This window comes from Pseudopodoces humilis, chromosome 2 (genome assembly GCF_049639895.1).
Source record: "Pseudopodoces humilis isolate 2021_Gansu_Grassland_sample_001 chromosome 2, ASM4963989v1, whole genome shotgun sequence".
Classification (NCBI taxonomy): Eukaryota; Metazoa; Chordata; class Aves; order Passeriformes; family Paridae; genus Pseudopodoces; species Pseudopodoces humilis.
In genome coordinates, this window is record NC_142201.1 from 14,043,544 (window position 1) to 14,061,010 (window position 17,467).

The window sequence follows — 17,467 nt, forward strand, 5'->3', positions numbered from 1 at the left end:
CTACATTCAAGCTAGCTGTCCAGATTCCCTTTATTATCAAATGCAGAGAGAGAGGCATGTGCAGGGGCAAATTCACGGTATCCTAAGGTAGATCAGTCGAAAACAGGCCAAGATGAATGAATCAGTAATTACCAATGCATGTCTGCTGGCCAAAGAGAGTTTAAATGATAAATCTGAACGACATGTAGGTATTTACATAGTAGGTGTAAAGTGTGATCAGTTGAATAAGGCCCAAGTACCTGTCAAAAACTTTTGATGTGGGGTCTGCAGAGTAATTATTCTGGTAATAAATGATAAAGTGAAGCAAATGGAGTATTTATAAGCATGGCCCAATTCACCTGAAGAAATACCAAACTCACCCAAACTCAAGATTTAGACTGAAAGCATTCAACCCCATTTAAAGCAATGACGTGTATTTTACATTTGCATTTATATTTTCACTAAAGTTATGGAAAAAGTGCAGCCTTCAAATATAGACATTCATACACTCATTTCATGCATCCAGATTTGCAATTTTATCTTCAGATACTAATTTCTTATTGAATATTTTTTCATTGAATGTGTATTCAGCTCTTTATCTGCGAAAGGCCAAAATATGTCAATTATTTTAGAACTTAGTTTCAAAGACTATGATGCATTTCATCATTCTAATATATATTTATATACACACACACACATATATATATATACATACACACATATGAAAGAAGTTCTTCATGGCATTAGCTTTTTTGTGTATCTTCTAACATATCAAATGGAATAAGATCACACATAATGGCATTGGCATTTCCATATCCCATTTTCCTTTTATCCAAACTTTGCAGAACTTTTTTCTCTTTCATATGCACTTAATTTTTAATTAGAATTTTTAATGTGGTAATAAAAATGTCTCAAAGAATGCACTCTTTATGCAAACAAAATAAATTTCTAAATAGTATTCTGTCTGAACTGAATGGAAAAATGGATTATTTGTTGGTTCCATCAGTTAGTTACATGCCTTCATCAGTCTGAACATAACTTTTATTTCCTAGAGTAATCCATCACAGTGACATTTTATCCTAGAGTTAAACACGAAAGCTTTTCTGAAACCATTCCATGGCTTTCAGCACATTGCAAGCTTACTAAAATTACGTGCCCAGCCAGACATCCTGCGCGTCTGTATGTGTAAGCTTTCAATCTCAAGGACAACTTTGACACAAGTACAGCTTTATTTACATGAGGAAATTTTGATGATCAAGCGGTTTATTGAATCCAGTCACCTTATAAATTTTCCTGTAACTACATGAGTAATCAAACTGCAAACTCAAAACTTTTTCTTCCCTCTTTTTTGAGGTTATACTATACTGATATCTTCACAAGAAACCAAACTAAAAATTAGCAGTTTGTGAAGAATGTTTGTCTCTCTTTAGCTAGAAAAATTATCTGAGGCTACTTTTCTGCATTTTAGAACACTGGGATGATTACTTCTTAACTTTGAAAAGTTCTAACAGGTTTAATTTCAAATTAAGCCTATGAGAACAAATCGCAGAGAAATAATTTCAGAAACAATTTTTCAAAATATACAAGAGTAAATCTATATGCTGCTGAGGATGAAGCACAATAAAGCATCATTGAGATAATCTATAGCTAAAATGATGGTGTATGACTTATGATTAAGCTTCATTACCTGCAGAGCAAGGGGCTTCCATCTCATATTTTTCAGTAAAGCTGGTGCTGAGGTAAGCATGCTCTGAGGTCGCTTTTTCAAAGTTAAGATAACACCACTCGGATCCTCTCGTAGTGCATTCACCAAATTTTTCAACTGCCACCCCACCTGGTAACCAGTAAAATCATTACAATAAAATTGAGGTACATTATTCCATAGGTAATGTTCCCTTTTTAAATAAGATTAGTAAATAACATAAAGGAGTGTATATATATCATAAAGGAGATTAACTCTAGAAATGTCAAAATTTAATTACTGCATAAAAATCACATAAACTAAAATATTTCTTATAATGCATTAGGATGTATACGCATAATTTCAGGTTTTAGAATTAATAAACTACTTTTACTTCACTGCAAATGCACAATTAAATCTCAAGGTGTTTTCAAACTTATCTCTGGTACATAGACTTTAGAGACTAGAAAGTTAAAAAGCCCTGGCTTTTGTATTGACAGTTCATTGCAAAACTGAGCATTTTGTATTTTGTGGTTACTATTCAAAGTCCACTAACCACATGTAGTCATACACTATTACTCCTAGGAATTTTCTGCAAGCACAAACCAGTTTAGGAAAACCTACTCTTCACACTGCTATAAAAATGAAGTCAGAACCACATGGCCTTTTTTAAAATAGTACTTCTTTCACAATGATTTCAGAAACAAGTACAGTAAATCCATGACAGAAATGTAGTCCAGTCACTACGCGTTAGCCCAAAATAAAATTTTCCTAATTTAATTACAGCATTTTGAAATATTCTAAAATTAAAACATTATTAAAATGGAAAGCAACAAATTTTGGTTTATAAATGCAAGATAGAATTTTCTGAATAATTTACTTTGCCTTTTGGGGAAAAGTACTTCAAATACTAAAGTTGTAACAATGGTTTTAAGTCTGAATAAAGCCTGAGTACCAGGTACCTACTGTGAAATGCTTTAGAATAGTAAAAGTATGCTTTTTCAAATTTAGCACCTAGACTGGCAATACACAGAATCATACATCCCTTCAAAATCTTGGCCTGTAGACTCAGAAAGTGATTATTTCTGTAAACTTTACAGATTTTCTACATCTTTTTGCTCTGTCCCCCACCCATGCCCCACTAATTAAACAAGTAAATTTTCGTAATTTGTAAATGATCACAGCTGTAAATATTTTCCTTCTTTCACAATTCATACAAGAACACTGTCAAAAAGAAAACTACCCAGCTGAGAAGAGGAAAAACAAAAATCTAGAACTTTGAAGTGGTAAGTTCAAAGTTTATATCACGTCAATACATTTGAAAATTTGAAAAATCAAATCAGCAGTATGAACAAAGAGTACAGATGTTCCTTATCACTGGTATAGTGCAGTATGACACAAACATGTGTTACCTATGCTTAAGCAAGATAATCACGATATAAAGCAAGATATAATAAATAATGTAGGTTGTTGCTACTTATTTTGTAGCTTATACCTTATTACACCATGCCTCACTTTGGTTACTATCACTTATTTTAACAACTGCTTCTCCCAAACAAGCATCCCACTTGAGCCAACACTAATTTTACCAACAACTCTGAATCACAGACATGGCTCAAATCCCATCATCCTTTCTTCAGCTCCTGTGAACCTACCTGTCCTGTTTCCAGCACAGCAAAAGCCCATTATATCCAGGATACACTTCTACAGTAAGATTATTGTATGCAAAAAAAAAAGGTATTGATAACATACATATTTATGGAATATTTTTCAGCTTTCACAGAAGACTTTCAAGCATGCTGGAATCCTTATTTTCAGTCCCATGTACTAGGCATATGGCTATTATATTTAGAATAAAATGAAACATGAAATTAACCAACTCCGGCTCAATTCCCACATCCCACTGAAGTTTCCATTGTGTTTCAACAGCATTTAAATAAAATATCTTCAAGCCCAAGCTTTGTGTGTAAGGACATTACAATTTTATAAAAAAATACCTTGCTATTTTCAATACTGTTTTCTTACTCTTAGAGACTTCCACCACTGCTTGGAAGCAATATATTCCCCACAGTTACATAATGTAACAGTGGGCACATGCGAGGTTTCATTTGCTATCCAAGAGAAGGAATTATTGGCCTACAGTTCACGTAAGCTATGGTACTGCACACTGCAATTCCCTAATTCAAGAACTGAGGAGGGATTTGTGGAGCAGGACCCTTCTGCTGAACAAAGCAGCACAGGGAGCCTTGAGGAGAACATGATTTGACCTCAGTTATGGGGTCAGTATATAAAACTCTTCCCATTTAAGTTGGTAGGACACTGCATGCAAAAACGGTACTTTTAAAAAGCCATCTGTTTCTCACTGAAATAGCCAGAGGAATATAAATATAATTAGGGTTTTTTGGTTATGCTAGCATTTCAAAAATAATTTTAAATGCACTTTCATACTCAGCACAGATAAACTGTCTCGTGTATTTGAAATATGCCTTACATTGCAATAAACGGGAGATTATCTAGTCTCTTTCTAAGAGTTAGGGGGATTAAAGAAAAAAATCACTTCAAAGCACTACATCTGATGTATTTAATTTAGAAGCTCATGAATAAAAACAATTTAACTTAATTTTTCACAGTGAAATTTTGAGTTTACTATAAATTTCAAATGAAGTTCATCCTCTGCTTTTATCTACTTCCCTGACAAAAGTTTTCTGTCTGTTCAGACAGGCCTCGATGGCTTCTCATAATCTGAACAAAAAGTATTAAATTGGCCCAAGAGGAACAAGCCACATAAGAGGCAGTCAATAATCAATTGAAGGAAATCAATGTCTACATAGAAGGCCTGTTTATCAATTCCAACATATTTCAGACCCTCTCAAAATTCATTTTGACACAGACATAACAATTTTATTTGAGGTGGTCAGGCTGGAAAGACGAAAAAGCAGGGACTATATCTGGAACTGAAAACATTTTTCAGAAATCCACTTCAGTGACATGTAACCTACCCTTTAAGTGCAATTTGGTTTTATTCTCTCTAACATCTCCTTTCTCATGACCACAGTTAAAAAATTGCAACTTCTAATCTTCAAAATTTTTGGGCAGATTTTTCAAAGTTCCTATCACATCCTTAATGGACAGTAACAGGAGAGTAACAAGAAAGTTTCGACATTGGTTTGAAAATTCAATATATACGTAAGAGGACTGTATTAGCAGACAACTTTACTTATAGTAAAAAACCCTGAGCAATTAATTTCAAAAACAGCACACTATGCTGACCAGGTGGCCATTTTTAAGGGCCAAGTAAGCTACTGTTGCTTGCTTTAAAATAAATTTACATTGTTAAACTAGTGCCACCTAAAAGCAGCAGTCAGGAGAGGTGGCTTTGATGGCAGCCTAAGCCCAGCATTCGCTTTCTGGCTTTCGCTGCCCGTGCCTGAATTCCTGAATCCCGGCTGGCTGCCTGTGCAGCTCATGGCCACCAGTACGGAGGGACCAGGGCAGCCACTGGTGCCCTGAGGGGCTGTGGAGAGCTGGTTCTGCCAACATTACAGCAGGTATCTGTAATGCTGGTATCACCACCCATCAATCAGGTACTCCTCTGCTGGAGGAGTCCACCAGTTCAGGGAGGGACAGAAGGGGTAACCAACATGTAAGGACAGGTGACCCACGGCCAGCCCAGCAGTGCTGCTGGGGCGGCAGGGGCAGGAGCACCACGCTCCCAAGGGAAGGGAACACTGTGCAGACACAGGGCTGCACACAGGGTACCTGCAGCACCAGCATCAGACCACCTCCACATTTCTCATTCCTCCACCACTACCTGCCCAGAGACCGTGGCCAGGCTGGGAAGCCTCACCAGAGTGCTCCAGAGTCACTCAGGGACACCCAGCAGAGCAAGATTGGCACACGGGAGCCCTGCACAGCCCTGACACATCCTCCTCATCTCCTCACCAAGCATCCACTAACCCAAATTACAGGAGAGGTTTTAACAGCCAAGGGTGCTGTTAGAGGTCCCCATCCACCACTCAGAAAAGGAACATTCTTCCAAGCAAGTTGAGATATATTTTAGAAGAGCTCTATGTTTCTCTGGCTTTCAGCAAGCACATCTGGATGACAATATTACAACTGCCTAAAATCAAACTTTTATTTTGAATTCCTATCTGAAATTGTCAAGAATTTAACTTTTGAATAATTAAATGTTGCTCTTAAATAGTTATTTTTTTCCTCAGATAAATCTATTGCCCCCCTCATGACAAGCTTAGAAGATTGGCAATAATCTTGCTTTTCTGAAAGTAAGCATGACCATTCATTGAATCTTTTTTTCACACAGCTGTACTCATGACAATATTCCCATACTCCTGTGCTCATTCATGAGTACTGCTGTATGTAATGATCCAGAAAGAAGATTTCTGAAGTATTAACATGCAGGCAGCTCAGATACAATTGGATGGCCCTACACCAACTATTTTTAGGATGCTATGAAATAACCTACAGTCTGAAAAGTCTAGGACTTGTATCCCCGGAGAACAGCTACATAATTTGAAAGCATCATTGGTGCAAACCCAGTACACAGTTAAACTACATCATTAAGAGGTAGAATACCAGCCAATTGGTAAACAGAACAGAGTTCATATTTTTACAGCCATAATTCTATTCTAGGGGTGACCAGAGCCACATGAAACTTAAAGAAAGCTTTCTGTACCCATTAAAAAAAAAAAAAAACTGTTATTTTTTTCCATTACTTTAATTATTTCCTGACTTGCAGATTTTAAAAAGCTAAAAGTAGTAATATCTTTACACTTTTGAAGGAAAAATAACACCTTGTTGCTAAATATAATCTCCTAAGCCATTTCCTATTTTCTAACTACACAAATATGCAAAACCCACTCTAGTGTCTAATTTTAAAAGTTGTTGGACTGGGAAGATAACCAAAATTCTTTTTCTTTGAATGTTGCCTGTAATTAGTTGCATGCACCCAGAGCACTTTGACTTATCAGTATTTCAGGCTTCAAACTCTTGCTCATTTTTCAGCTAAAAAAAACCTGAACAGTTTCTAGGAGGGAAAGTATATTCACCTTAAGAAATGGATTTTTTAAAGAACTTTCATATTGAACACCATTTTGCATTTCATGAAAAAAAAAAGCACATAAGAAAGAAAACCCCAACACTGCACTTCAAATAACTATCAAACATAGCATGTTGTTAAGCAACTCAGAATCTGACAAGAAATTTAACAGCGTCATGCTGCTAAATCAACGGACTGATTTCCACGAACAGTGGCCAGAAACGAGGATGGTCAGCTGCTAGCCCCATGAAACAAATGTTAGTAGCAAATATCTTCTTCCCTTCCCCCTGCTGCAGATGCCTGAAAAGGCAAAAAAATTAATGGGAAGCCATAGGTCTTCTGTCTCCAGAAACAGGAGACAACTGGTGAGGAAACCACAAAAGGATATTTACAGCATGGACTAGCACAGAGATGAAATCTCTATCTGTATGCAATAAAGGAAGCAGTGTCAGGAGAGCAGCAGAAGCCTTTCAGGGATTTATCCAGGTTCTTAAGCTAGGATGATAATACCATCCACACTTGCATAATGGTTTTCTCCTAAAGAGGAGAGGTTAATAATACTGTGATTGCATAGGCTGCAATTCTAATTAAGGAGTATCATGGCTATATTATTTAAATCAATGCAATTTTAATTCAATGTTAAAAATCCGTTCTGTGCGTCCTTAGAATGTCACTGTTCACACTGCACTGTATCACTGCCCAAAGTCACAAGAACACAGTTTGTATGTAAAGTACACTGAAAAAAAACCAACATATCTTTTACGTAAATAATTCCTGATATTTCACTAAAACTTTTGCTTACTACCACCAAACCATGAAATAAGTGGTTTTTAAATTAATTTTTGGCTATGTACACGAAAGATCAAAATTAAGAGACTTTCCCAAGAATAAACTAAATTAGGATCCAAATTGAGAGTTAAGTGCAGAAATCACTGCCTCTCATTAAGCTGCCCTAAGCACATTTCCTTGTCAGAACATGTATCTGACCCAGAGCTTAACTTCTACTAAGCACAGCAAAGTACCACCATAATTCAACAAACCTGACAATATTAGTAACATGACTACAGAGCACCCCAGTATAGGAGGCATCTGTATTATCCATGGGGGAACTAAAACTTGATTTCTCCAGGAACAGAGAATCAGTTCTATATTGAAGCCTGAAAACTGTTTAATATCAATGCTTACCTTTCATTTTGTACTGACACAATCAACCTTCAGTTCAGAGCTACCCCATTGTTTTGCTTTTGAGTCATTGCTAGCACAACATCCTAGAACAAATAAAGGAGCATATTTGTTGGAAGAGCAAAGACTCCAACTTGATGGGTTTGATTATATATCTTACTGACATACAGGTCAGTTACTGGGTACAATTTCTGAGGAAGAAGGGTCTCATTTCCATATTTTAGGGTATGGCTCTAAAAAAATGGGGTTGGTTCCAGTTCAGATTTGGTGTACCTCTGAAATTTGAAGCATTTTCCTTCACTTGGGCACCTGCAGTACCTGGCTGTCTGTAGTGTGGTAATTATAAGGCATCTGTCTCCTCAACCAGGCATACAGACAACCAGAAAATACAGCTACTGGCAATTTGGGAGGCTTCCACTCAACCCTCCATCTAGTTTCCAAACATGGATCTCAGCGTTATTTATCCTCAGAGGGACTAAACTCAGTCTTTCAAATACTACAAAGGTGTCTCAAGCACCAAGATATGCATAACTTCCATGGGGGCAAAGTACTGTGCTGATGGGACTATGCAAACACAAACCCCCATCATACAACAGGCAAGAAACCATTAGGTCCTTGCACTGGGATATGGGAAATAAGGGTTCTGGTTCCAATTCCCAGAGACCACTTTTTGTGTAATATAAAGGCAATACAAACACACACTGCAGAGAACAGGGTCTGAGAGCCCCATTGTGATGAGCAGGCTCTTTCTTCAGCAAGGACACAAAATTAAGTTCTTATGAATAAAGGTGCTGCCACCAGAGTCCTTCCTTGGCCTCATTTTCAAAAGCTTCCAGGGAATACATGGAGAGCGTGGGTGCCTATTCATTTCAGCAGGGCTTCTAGCAAAGGGCAGTATCTCCCCAGCCTAAGAAGAGACATTTCAGCATCCTTGGGTGGCCTCGGGTGAGCACTAAGAAAACTCAACTGATGATAAATATCTAAGCAGGCACAGAGAGCCGGTGGCACAAGCCGGAGGCTCAGGCAGGATTTAGGCAGACTGGCTCACACCCTGGTTTCTCACAGACTAAGCTGCAGTATGGATGTGGATAGCTTTCCCCTTCCTCAGGGCAGAGGAATAGCCAAGTTCTCCACATTTCATGTGGCATAAGGAATGTGCTCCTCAGGAGTGAACCTGCAGTATTAACCCCCAGCCACATTTGCCTTACAGGAACTTGTTCGTGTGGCCCTGTGCTTCATCTCACAATTGGAATTTGACTTATGTGTGTGTGCATTTCACAGTCACATACTTAAATTCCCTAAGTGCTTGTCCTGGAACTAAAACAATAAATATATGTAAACATACATGCATACACATATATAATTCTTTTCAGATTAGATTTACATTATCAAAACTTAATATTTGAGAATGATTCCAGTGAGTCAGTAATTCCAGTCTTTGACACTCCCCAGCTTTTCAGTGTATAAATAAACTACTTGAGATCCCCAGCTGCCCTGCAGCTAAACTGTGCTGCTACCCTTGAAGCAGATGTTTCTTGAGACTAAATTCACATAGTGAAAAAAAATTAAGATGTGTACAAAGAAATTGGAAAAAAAAATCCTTAAGGTCACTAATGACCAAGCAAACTGAAAAAAAATTCAAATCCAAAAAAAGCCTGTAAGTGAGCTGCAAACTTATGCAGCATCACTTTGCTAAAGGAAGGACAGAGATATGGAGATAAAAGAAATTGTCATTAAAAGGCAGTAATTATTGACTCATGACAGAGCTTTTCTTTTTCTTTTTTCCATTTTACTTCTATTAAAATAAGCAGCCATAGACTTCGTACTCTGTTCAAGCAACTGAGTTGTTTTAATCCAGTACTGAGTTTTTTTAAATAAAAATTTACATATTCAGAGTATATCTACTCAAATCATAGAATTTCCCTTGCTTTAATTTTTCCTCCCATGTGACAGAGCATGAATTTGCTTTTATTACTGTTTTGATCTATTTTTACAACAACTATCACTGTCTTGCACTTCCTCAGAGTTATCTCCTAATTTCATCAGAATTACGCAACAGAACATCAGGCTGGAACCCAAAGATCAGCTGTGTCATAACCACAGCTGCTACCTGCACAAAGCACAGAAGTATTCAAAATTATTCCATCCTAAATCATATGTGGTCCAGGCTGTGCACAATTGAAATGTCAGTTGTGCTTATATGCAAAACATTGAAGACATTCCTCTAAAACTTTCATGATCCTTTCTACAGCGTACTTCAGTTTTCAGCAACCTCAGTTAAAAGGAAATTATAAGCAGCAGTATAATACTTGCCTTCCTTTCCAAATACACATACCTGAACATACACTAACAGTAATCCTTTTTAACCTGTTCTTATGAGACAAAAGGAGTAATATAATCTGTATTCTGCTCTACAGGCATCAAAAAAGTTAACAATAAAAAACTCTAATTCTACTTAATATCTCCTAGCTGGCGTAAAAAATATACTCTAATTATATATTCTGAAATTACCATCTTAACTGAAGAATTTACAGTATTCTCACTACGGAGAACATACTGTTAAAATTTTAATTTAAACTGCCTACAAATACAAATTGTACCATGATTTGTAGCCAGTAGCAACTACTGAGAATATGAAAATAATTTTTATCAGGAATACATGCAAAAACATTTCGGCAGCATATTTCAATATTTATGTTGAAAATATTAATACCATTTACAGCACCACTTAGAGGATTTTTTTTTCCTATGGAAATGCTACCATGTGGTGGAAAAAAGCAAAAAAGAAAAAAACCTCTAAAAAATAAAACCATTAAAATACATCATCTTTCAGTGTGTTCAGTGCAGAAAGATGAATTTATCAATTAGGTTGCAAAAAATACTCCACAGAATACTGCAGCAGCTTTTAGCAAACACATCCTCAGGAGTATAGTCCTAAGTATAGCTTGTATAAAAATACTACTTGGAAATGGACCCAGAAATGTGGCTATTGCCAGTGGTGACACTATGAAGGCCCACCAGTGACACAGAAAAAGTCTCCTGGTGTTAGTAGAGGATTTCTCACCACAATTACACTGCTTTCAAAAGATGCTTTGGTGCCTAAAAGTCAGCCCAGGTGTGTATTCCCAAACAACAGCTGTACAAAACAGTCTGTCTTCAATTACAAAAGAACTTTTCTCCCCCAAAGAAAAATAATTTAAGAACTCAGTATGAATGTTGTCTGCTGAATGCTGTTCCTGTATGTTCATATAATCACACAAGTAAAGCACCCAGGCTCAAGAGCAGTAGAGCCGTCCATTCTGGGGAACAGCCAGGACAGAATAAAAAAAATCTGGTTTTGAGTAAGCTGTAGGACATAGCAAATGGCATTTGGTGAGCAAGACCACAATCAGCCAGCAAGGAATACTTCTAGAAATACTGTATGGGTACTGAAGCCACGTCCCAGGCACACAAGATGATAAGCACCTCTTGTTGCATCGGCTTCTTGAAAGAACTTCCTGAAAGGCCTTGTACAACTTCAGCCTTTCAGTGCTTGACTGTTCACTGCTCCATCGTTTCCTAAGCAATCCCACAGATGAGGTTTACTATGGCCAGCACATATCCTAGTGCACTGAACTGAGCAGAGGGTGGGGACCAGGTGCTCTGGAGCACAGAACCAAGAGCACACTGCATGTGGGATGCCAGTGGCATACAGGACCAAATGTGCCGCTCACAAAGCCAGAGGCAGTAAGGAGCAGTTTCCATAACCATTTGTGATTTACGAATGACACTGACAGTGTTTACTTTCCATTCTTGGGCACAGTCACCCAGGCTTAATGCTTTCAGCTAGGACAAGTGGGTTGACTTTAAATTAAGGTAGAAAAACTGACATAGTTTAGTTCTGTTATCATCTAGGAGGCAGGTAGCTACTGAATGACAGCAGTGGCCTTTTGCTGCAACAAAATTCCACTGAAACATGACAGAGGTGTGCTTAAGTGTGAAAATTTAATGAGGAAAACTATTTAAAGTTTGGCAGAAATGTGAAGCAGCATGGGCTGGCCAAAGCTTATACTGGTCTAACACAGATGTGACTTGTTTGTTGGCTGTTCTGTCCTGCCAGAGATAGAAGTGCAACTGGATGCCCACAATGGCACACCAACCTATTTACGTAAGAATGAGCCTGTGCTCACCAAAGCGGTGTGTGTTCCACACATCAACCCCAAACAAACCCCAGGGATCTACTGGAAAGAGATTCCATGGACAAGAGCATCTAGCGTTTGTTCCCATGGGGAAATGAAAGATCATGTTTTCTCACACATTTCGTTTCTGCAATACCACACTTCCCTGGCATATGCAATATAAAATAATATACTTGTGGGTAACTGTGTATCTATGTAAAAAAGATAACACAAGTAACACCTTATAGTCTCAACACAAATTCCATGGTAAAAGGAAATTGACAAAAGTACTTCTTCTTTTGAAGGGACCATGATAATTTAGTTTGTACTTTCTCAGTACTACACAATACTTCCGGAGATTGCAAAAACAGGATAGGGACTACAGACCAAAACTGACAAAAAGTGTGGACCCCTTACCCTGGCAAACTACAAAGAGTTTAGGACAGAGCCCTATAGAACTAGGTTACTTCCATAAAGACTTCCATTAACATTTCTGGATAGCCCTAAAAAGCCCTAAAAAGCTTTTAAAACTAAGTATTTGTGTTAACATTCACCAAACTTTTACAAACAGAGAAAACCCAAGGATTCAGAAAGGATTAAAAGCATGATTTGAGAGCTGTTCCTCTATCTCCTCCTCCATAAGAGCACATGCATGACAGCAATAGAAGGAAACTGAATAAAAAGCTTATTTCCCTTGAACTTTTATGATTTGCTGGGCTGTTTTTTTGTTCAAGTCAAGCATCATAAGAAAATAAAAATACTGTTTTAAATAAAGATATTATTAATGGAAGTAGTATAAGGTGTGAAACATCTTATGTTAAAAGCTTGGACTGACTCAGCTGGCCCCTCCCTTGTACTATTCCAGCTCACTTCCCCGCTAAGCCTCTTTAGAAATATTGCCCCATTAAAAGCCAAGTTAACAAGGCTTTAAATGAAATACCTGTATTCACAAAAGCCTGGCTGGATCTGAAACAGTGCAGAAAAAACAAGTAAGTATTTGCAACTTCATTTTTCTACTTAGAGGTGTTTTGTTTTGTTTGGTATCCCCCCCTAAATAAGAAGCCATCTACTGCAAACTCCATTTTGGATGCATACACTCCAGAGATTCACATGCACCCCAAGTTCAGTATTTCCTATTAAGTGGAGTTTACCATCTCCCAACAAATACTAAGACGTTCTGTGGAAGCTGAACTCCCTCACTAATTGTACAGTAAAAGTTGAAAATCTGTTTCATTTTCCTAAACAAAGATTTAAATTAGGATTAGTATCTAGAAAAGCATCATACTCTTAAGTGTATACCCTTCTAACAAAGCAAAGTATGATCTTGTAAATATATCTGTTGTGTTTCAGAGTAATTTTAGAAAACTCTCCTCTAAGTTTTTGTAATGTAAATATAAAAAGAGTTCCTGTAAGTCAATTATGTGGACTTGGTTTGGCACACTGGAGAGAAATCTGCTGTATAAAAGCTGAGTGTATCTACTACAAGATGCCAGAAGAAACTACTGCAACTTACAGGTGTTAAATACATTAAACCTACCAGCTTCTACATGCAACAGATTGATAATTGACCATAGTCACCTATTTTTTCCCATCATCAATATTTATGTAAGTTCTGATGAGTTTTAGCCAACAAACAAAAATTTTGGGAATCCACTAGTCTATCACGTCATATCAAACGTGAAGAAGTCATATCATACTTGTATTCAAAGTATATGCAATATGCCAAATACACTTCCAAAATAAAGAAACTATTACACAAGAACAGATTGTTAAGCAAGAATCCCATACCATCCTGAGTCTGTACATCCCTTTTTTCTGCTTGGAGTATTTTCTCTACTGCTTCATGACTGATGCAAACAGAAAGAGTACTGTGGAAAGTATTAATTCATTTAAGCAATAATACTGTGCCCTGCACTTTCAGTTGCTTAAAAAAAAAGACTATCTTGAGCCAAAACAGGCTCTAGAATTATATATGGGCAGAAACCTGAGTACTGCAGTACAGTGCAAATTCTGAAATATCTGAAGGAGGATATTCTGGTTTTGCTTGTTTGTTTACATTGGAAATATTTTAGACACACCAGCTTTTAGAGAAGATTAAGGATAAAACTTGCAGGGAAGTTTAGGAGAATACATTGTATAAATTCTCTGAATCTTAATAGAAGAGTCATAGAATCACAGAATTGTTTGGGTTGGAAGGGACCTTAAAGATCACCTAGCATCAAACCCCCTGCCACAGGCAGAGACATCCCCACAAAGCCCTGTCCAAACTGGCCTTGAACATTTCCAGGAATGGGGCATCTACAGCTTCTCTGGGTAACTTTTTCCAGTCCTTTACAAGCCTCCTAGCAAGGAATTTCTTCCTAGCACCTAATCTAAACTTGTTCTCTTTAAGTTCAAAGTTATTCCCTTTGGCCTATCAATAAAGGCCCTCATAAAAAGTCCCTCTGTAGCTCTCTTACAGTCCCTTTAGTTACTGGAAGATGCCACAAAACCTCCCCAAAGCCTTTTCTTCTCTAGGCCGAACAATCCCAACTCCCTCAGTCTGTTCTCATAGGAGAGGCATTCCAGCCCTGGGATCATCTTTGTGATCTCCTCTGGGCTTAGTCCAACAGGTCTGTGGTTTTCTCATGTTGGAGGGACTTATGACCCTTAGTTACAGAGCTATTGAAGAATAGATCTGTCCTGTAAGGCAAAACTGACACAGAAGATTCACATAGCTATTTAACCTCAAGAAACCACTATTTAAAGGACAATTTTCTGAACATTAACTTTTCACTGACTTTAGACCTAATCAATTTTTTTTTTTTTTTAATTTCGAAGATTCAAACAGTCCAAACATCCAGCCAGCAACAAGTGGAATAATTCTGTTATGCGTGTTTTCTATCAAATAGCAAACAATCAAAATAATCACTCGAAATTCTTTGATTTCACTGCCAAATGAAAAACTACAAAGATTAAGCATGAGTACAAGAAGAGGATGTCAATAGACAAATTAAAACTATTTGACACCCAGTATTAGGACATGCATAATGAAAATCAGTATAAATCACTTAACCATTCTCCTACTTTGTCATGCTGCTTATTTGAAAGCCAGTGGGCTTTCAGAAAAAGCAGCTTTTTCATAGTTATTACAATGTGATTCTTGTAGAAAGTATTACCTAACATGCTGGATTTTTAATTGTATGGAACTTTTCTTCCTCATATTTGTATTTACTCTTTGAAATGGAAAGTAGAAAAGTATGACATTAACTTCAATTTGATGGAAGAATACACTGAAATAACTATAAAAAAAATTAAAAACCCACTAGTAAATCAACACTTGTAAAGCTGTAGACTTCCCTACAGCTTTAGAACTAGGTATTTAAAAATTTTACTCAGTTATTTCCATGGTCAATACTAGTGAAGAGTTAGACGTGATAGGTATGATAAGTTACAGGGACCAAGTTGTCCTGTATTTGCAGCTGGTGAGCAGTATATCAAGTGTGGAAAAAAATCAATGAACAGTAAAACCAAAACGTAATATCTTCAGAATTATTTATCTCCTAAGCAAGAGTCACTGTAAGGAATAACACCTCTTCCCAGAAAAACGGATTCCTAGAACTGGAAAGTAAATTCCTCATGACAAGGGCTGGCGTACAAAAGGATTTACTTAGACTCTTGTTGAATCCTGGTTCAGTGTACTTTTGCAAAGATAACATGGGAGGTACTACCACATTTCTGAGAAAATCCTAGTTGACTTTCACTGCGGAAAATCAACACTAGAACAGGAGAGAATTACTTGTATATGTTGTATACAGTATCAATGGTAACAACTATTTCAATTGTATTGTTGATACAACAAAGCAAAGCGTAAGTAAATGTGTGGTTTAGTCTATTACTAAATAACTCTATTACCATTTAAAAGTTTGTCTAAGCTCTCTATGGTCCTTTTCCCTAGAAATACAATTACTTTTTTCTCTGCCTCTGAAAATACTTCACTTATGCAAAATACGAGACACCCAAATCCTACATTAAATATTCCATCCACGTAGGTAAGAAAGCTCATCTTAAGGCTAGTTAAAATATTACTTTTAGTGTTAGGGTTAAGAATTTGATCTTTCCATCAAATAAATGGCCTGTAGATGTGCTAAGAAAACTAGAATAGATACCTAGCCAACTGTAAATTTTCCAGTCAACAAGGCAACTTTACAGCAGCATCAATTTTTTTGGGAAAAATAGATAGCTGGCACTGAATGTTTAATTATGTGCTTCTTCAGATGTCTATACGTTTTAATAGCCAAAATAATAATGTTCTAAAACATTTTTCAAATTAAATTGATGTCATAAGCTCCCTTTGTGCAGGAAAACAGAGAAATTAGTCATCAACTGTACATGAAAAGTAATCATGGGATTACTTATAGTCCTTATAAACACTTATAAAGAAGCTGTATGGCTAAGCCAGTATCAAAAGTCATCCTGACTTGCCAAATTTATCAATTTATTCAATTACATTGAACGATTGCTCAAACGATAGCTTCTCATCTGTTAAGGTCTACATATGTACAGAATATTTGATTTCAAACTGAACTGGAGGGTATAGTGAAATATTGCCCTAATCTGTGCAGGGGAGCTGATATGATACACAATGGCCTAAAGCTGGAAGTGAAGCCCCATGTGGAATGACAAAACACAACTTTTAACAAATGGCTGCTGCACTAATACCATACATTGACCTTCGTTAATCTCAAGAAACTACATACTTTGGGAAAAGAGTAGCTGCTTTCTATATTTTAAGTCTGCCTTTTCTGTTACAAAGCTTTACCTTAGAAAAGGTAAATGAATTTTAACAGTTCACTAATCCTAAATAAAAGCACCAGGCACTAACAAGTATCTGTTCCAACAAAGAGCAATTTGCATGGTATTAGTTTTCTTGACCATCATATCTGAAAGGTTTGTTTAAGTTTCCAAGTTTAAAACATGTTTTTAACTTAAGTCAATCACCCTAGATGCCCATGTGGGAAGTTCACATGCTTGTCTTCTTGAAAACAACACTCTACACTTTCTGGTACATTTAAAAAGTAGTAAGTTTTCCAGCTCCCAGGAAGTATTCTTGATCTTAAACCCACACGGGCACAATATTTCCAACTCCCTGCATACCTTCAACCCAAAATTTCCATTACACTTAAACCAACTGTTTATTAACAGTGCATAGGCAAGCAGAAAACAGCCTAACAGATCGTTCAAGCCTTTCAAGTACAGATATTTAGCCTAATTTGGTATCTCCTGTAATACTCAGATGATCAGGTTTTAGCTTAAGACTTCAGAACTATGTGGTTTCAAAAGAGAAAAGGAAAATTTAGATGTTAGAAGAAATAATGAGTTATAAAAACACATTTTTCTACACAATTCTTCTCTACACATGCTAATGTGCCC

The 17,467-nt window shown here is 36.9% G+C and overlaps 1 protein-coding gene across 7 annotated transcripts in view; it reads right to left on the reverse strand.

Annotated features, from left to right (window-relative positions):
* Positions 1-17,467, reverse strand: part of CNKSR2 (connector enhancer of kinase suppressor of Ras 2) — a 207,826-nt gene that overhangs the window by 94,609 nt on the left and 95,750 nt on the right. For 5 of the 7 annotated variants that reach the window (XR_015772050.1, XM_005516684.3, XM_088052280.1 and 2 more), the window contains exon 9: positions 1,667-1,813. The exons of the other annotated variants lie outside the window; for them this stretch is intronic. Coding sequence is in view for 4 of the 5 variants with exons in the window: in XM_005516684.3 (XP_005516741.1) it covers positions 1,667-1,813 (147 nt within the window). In the remaining variant the exon portion in view is untranslated. The remainder of the gene's footprint in view (positions 1-1,666; positions 1,814-17,467) is intronic. 7 annotated transcript variants of the gene reach the window in all.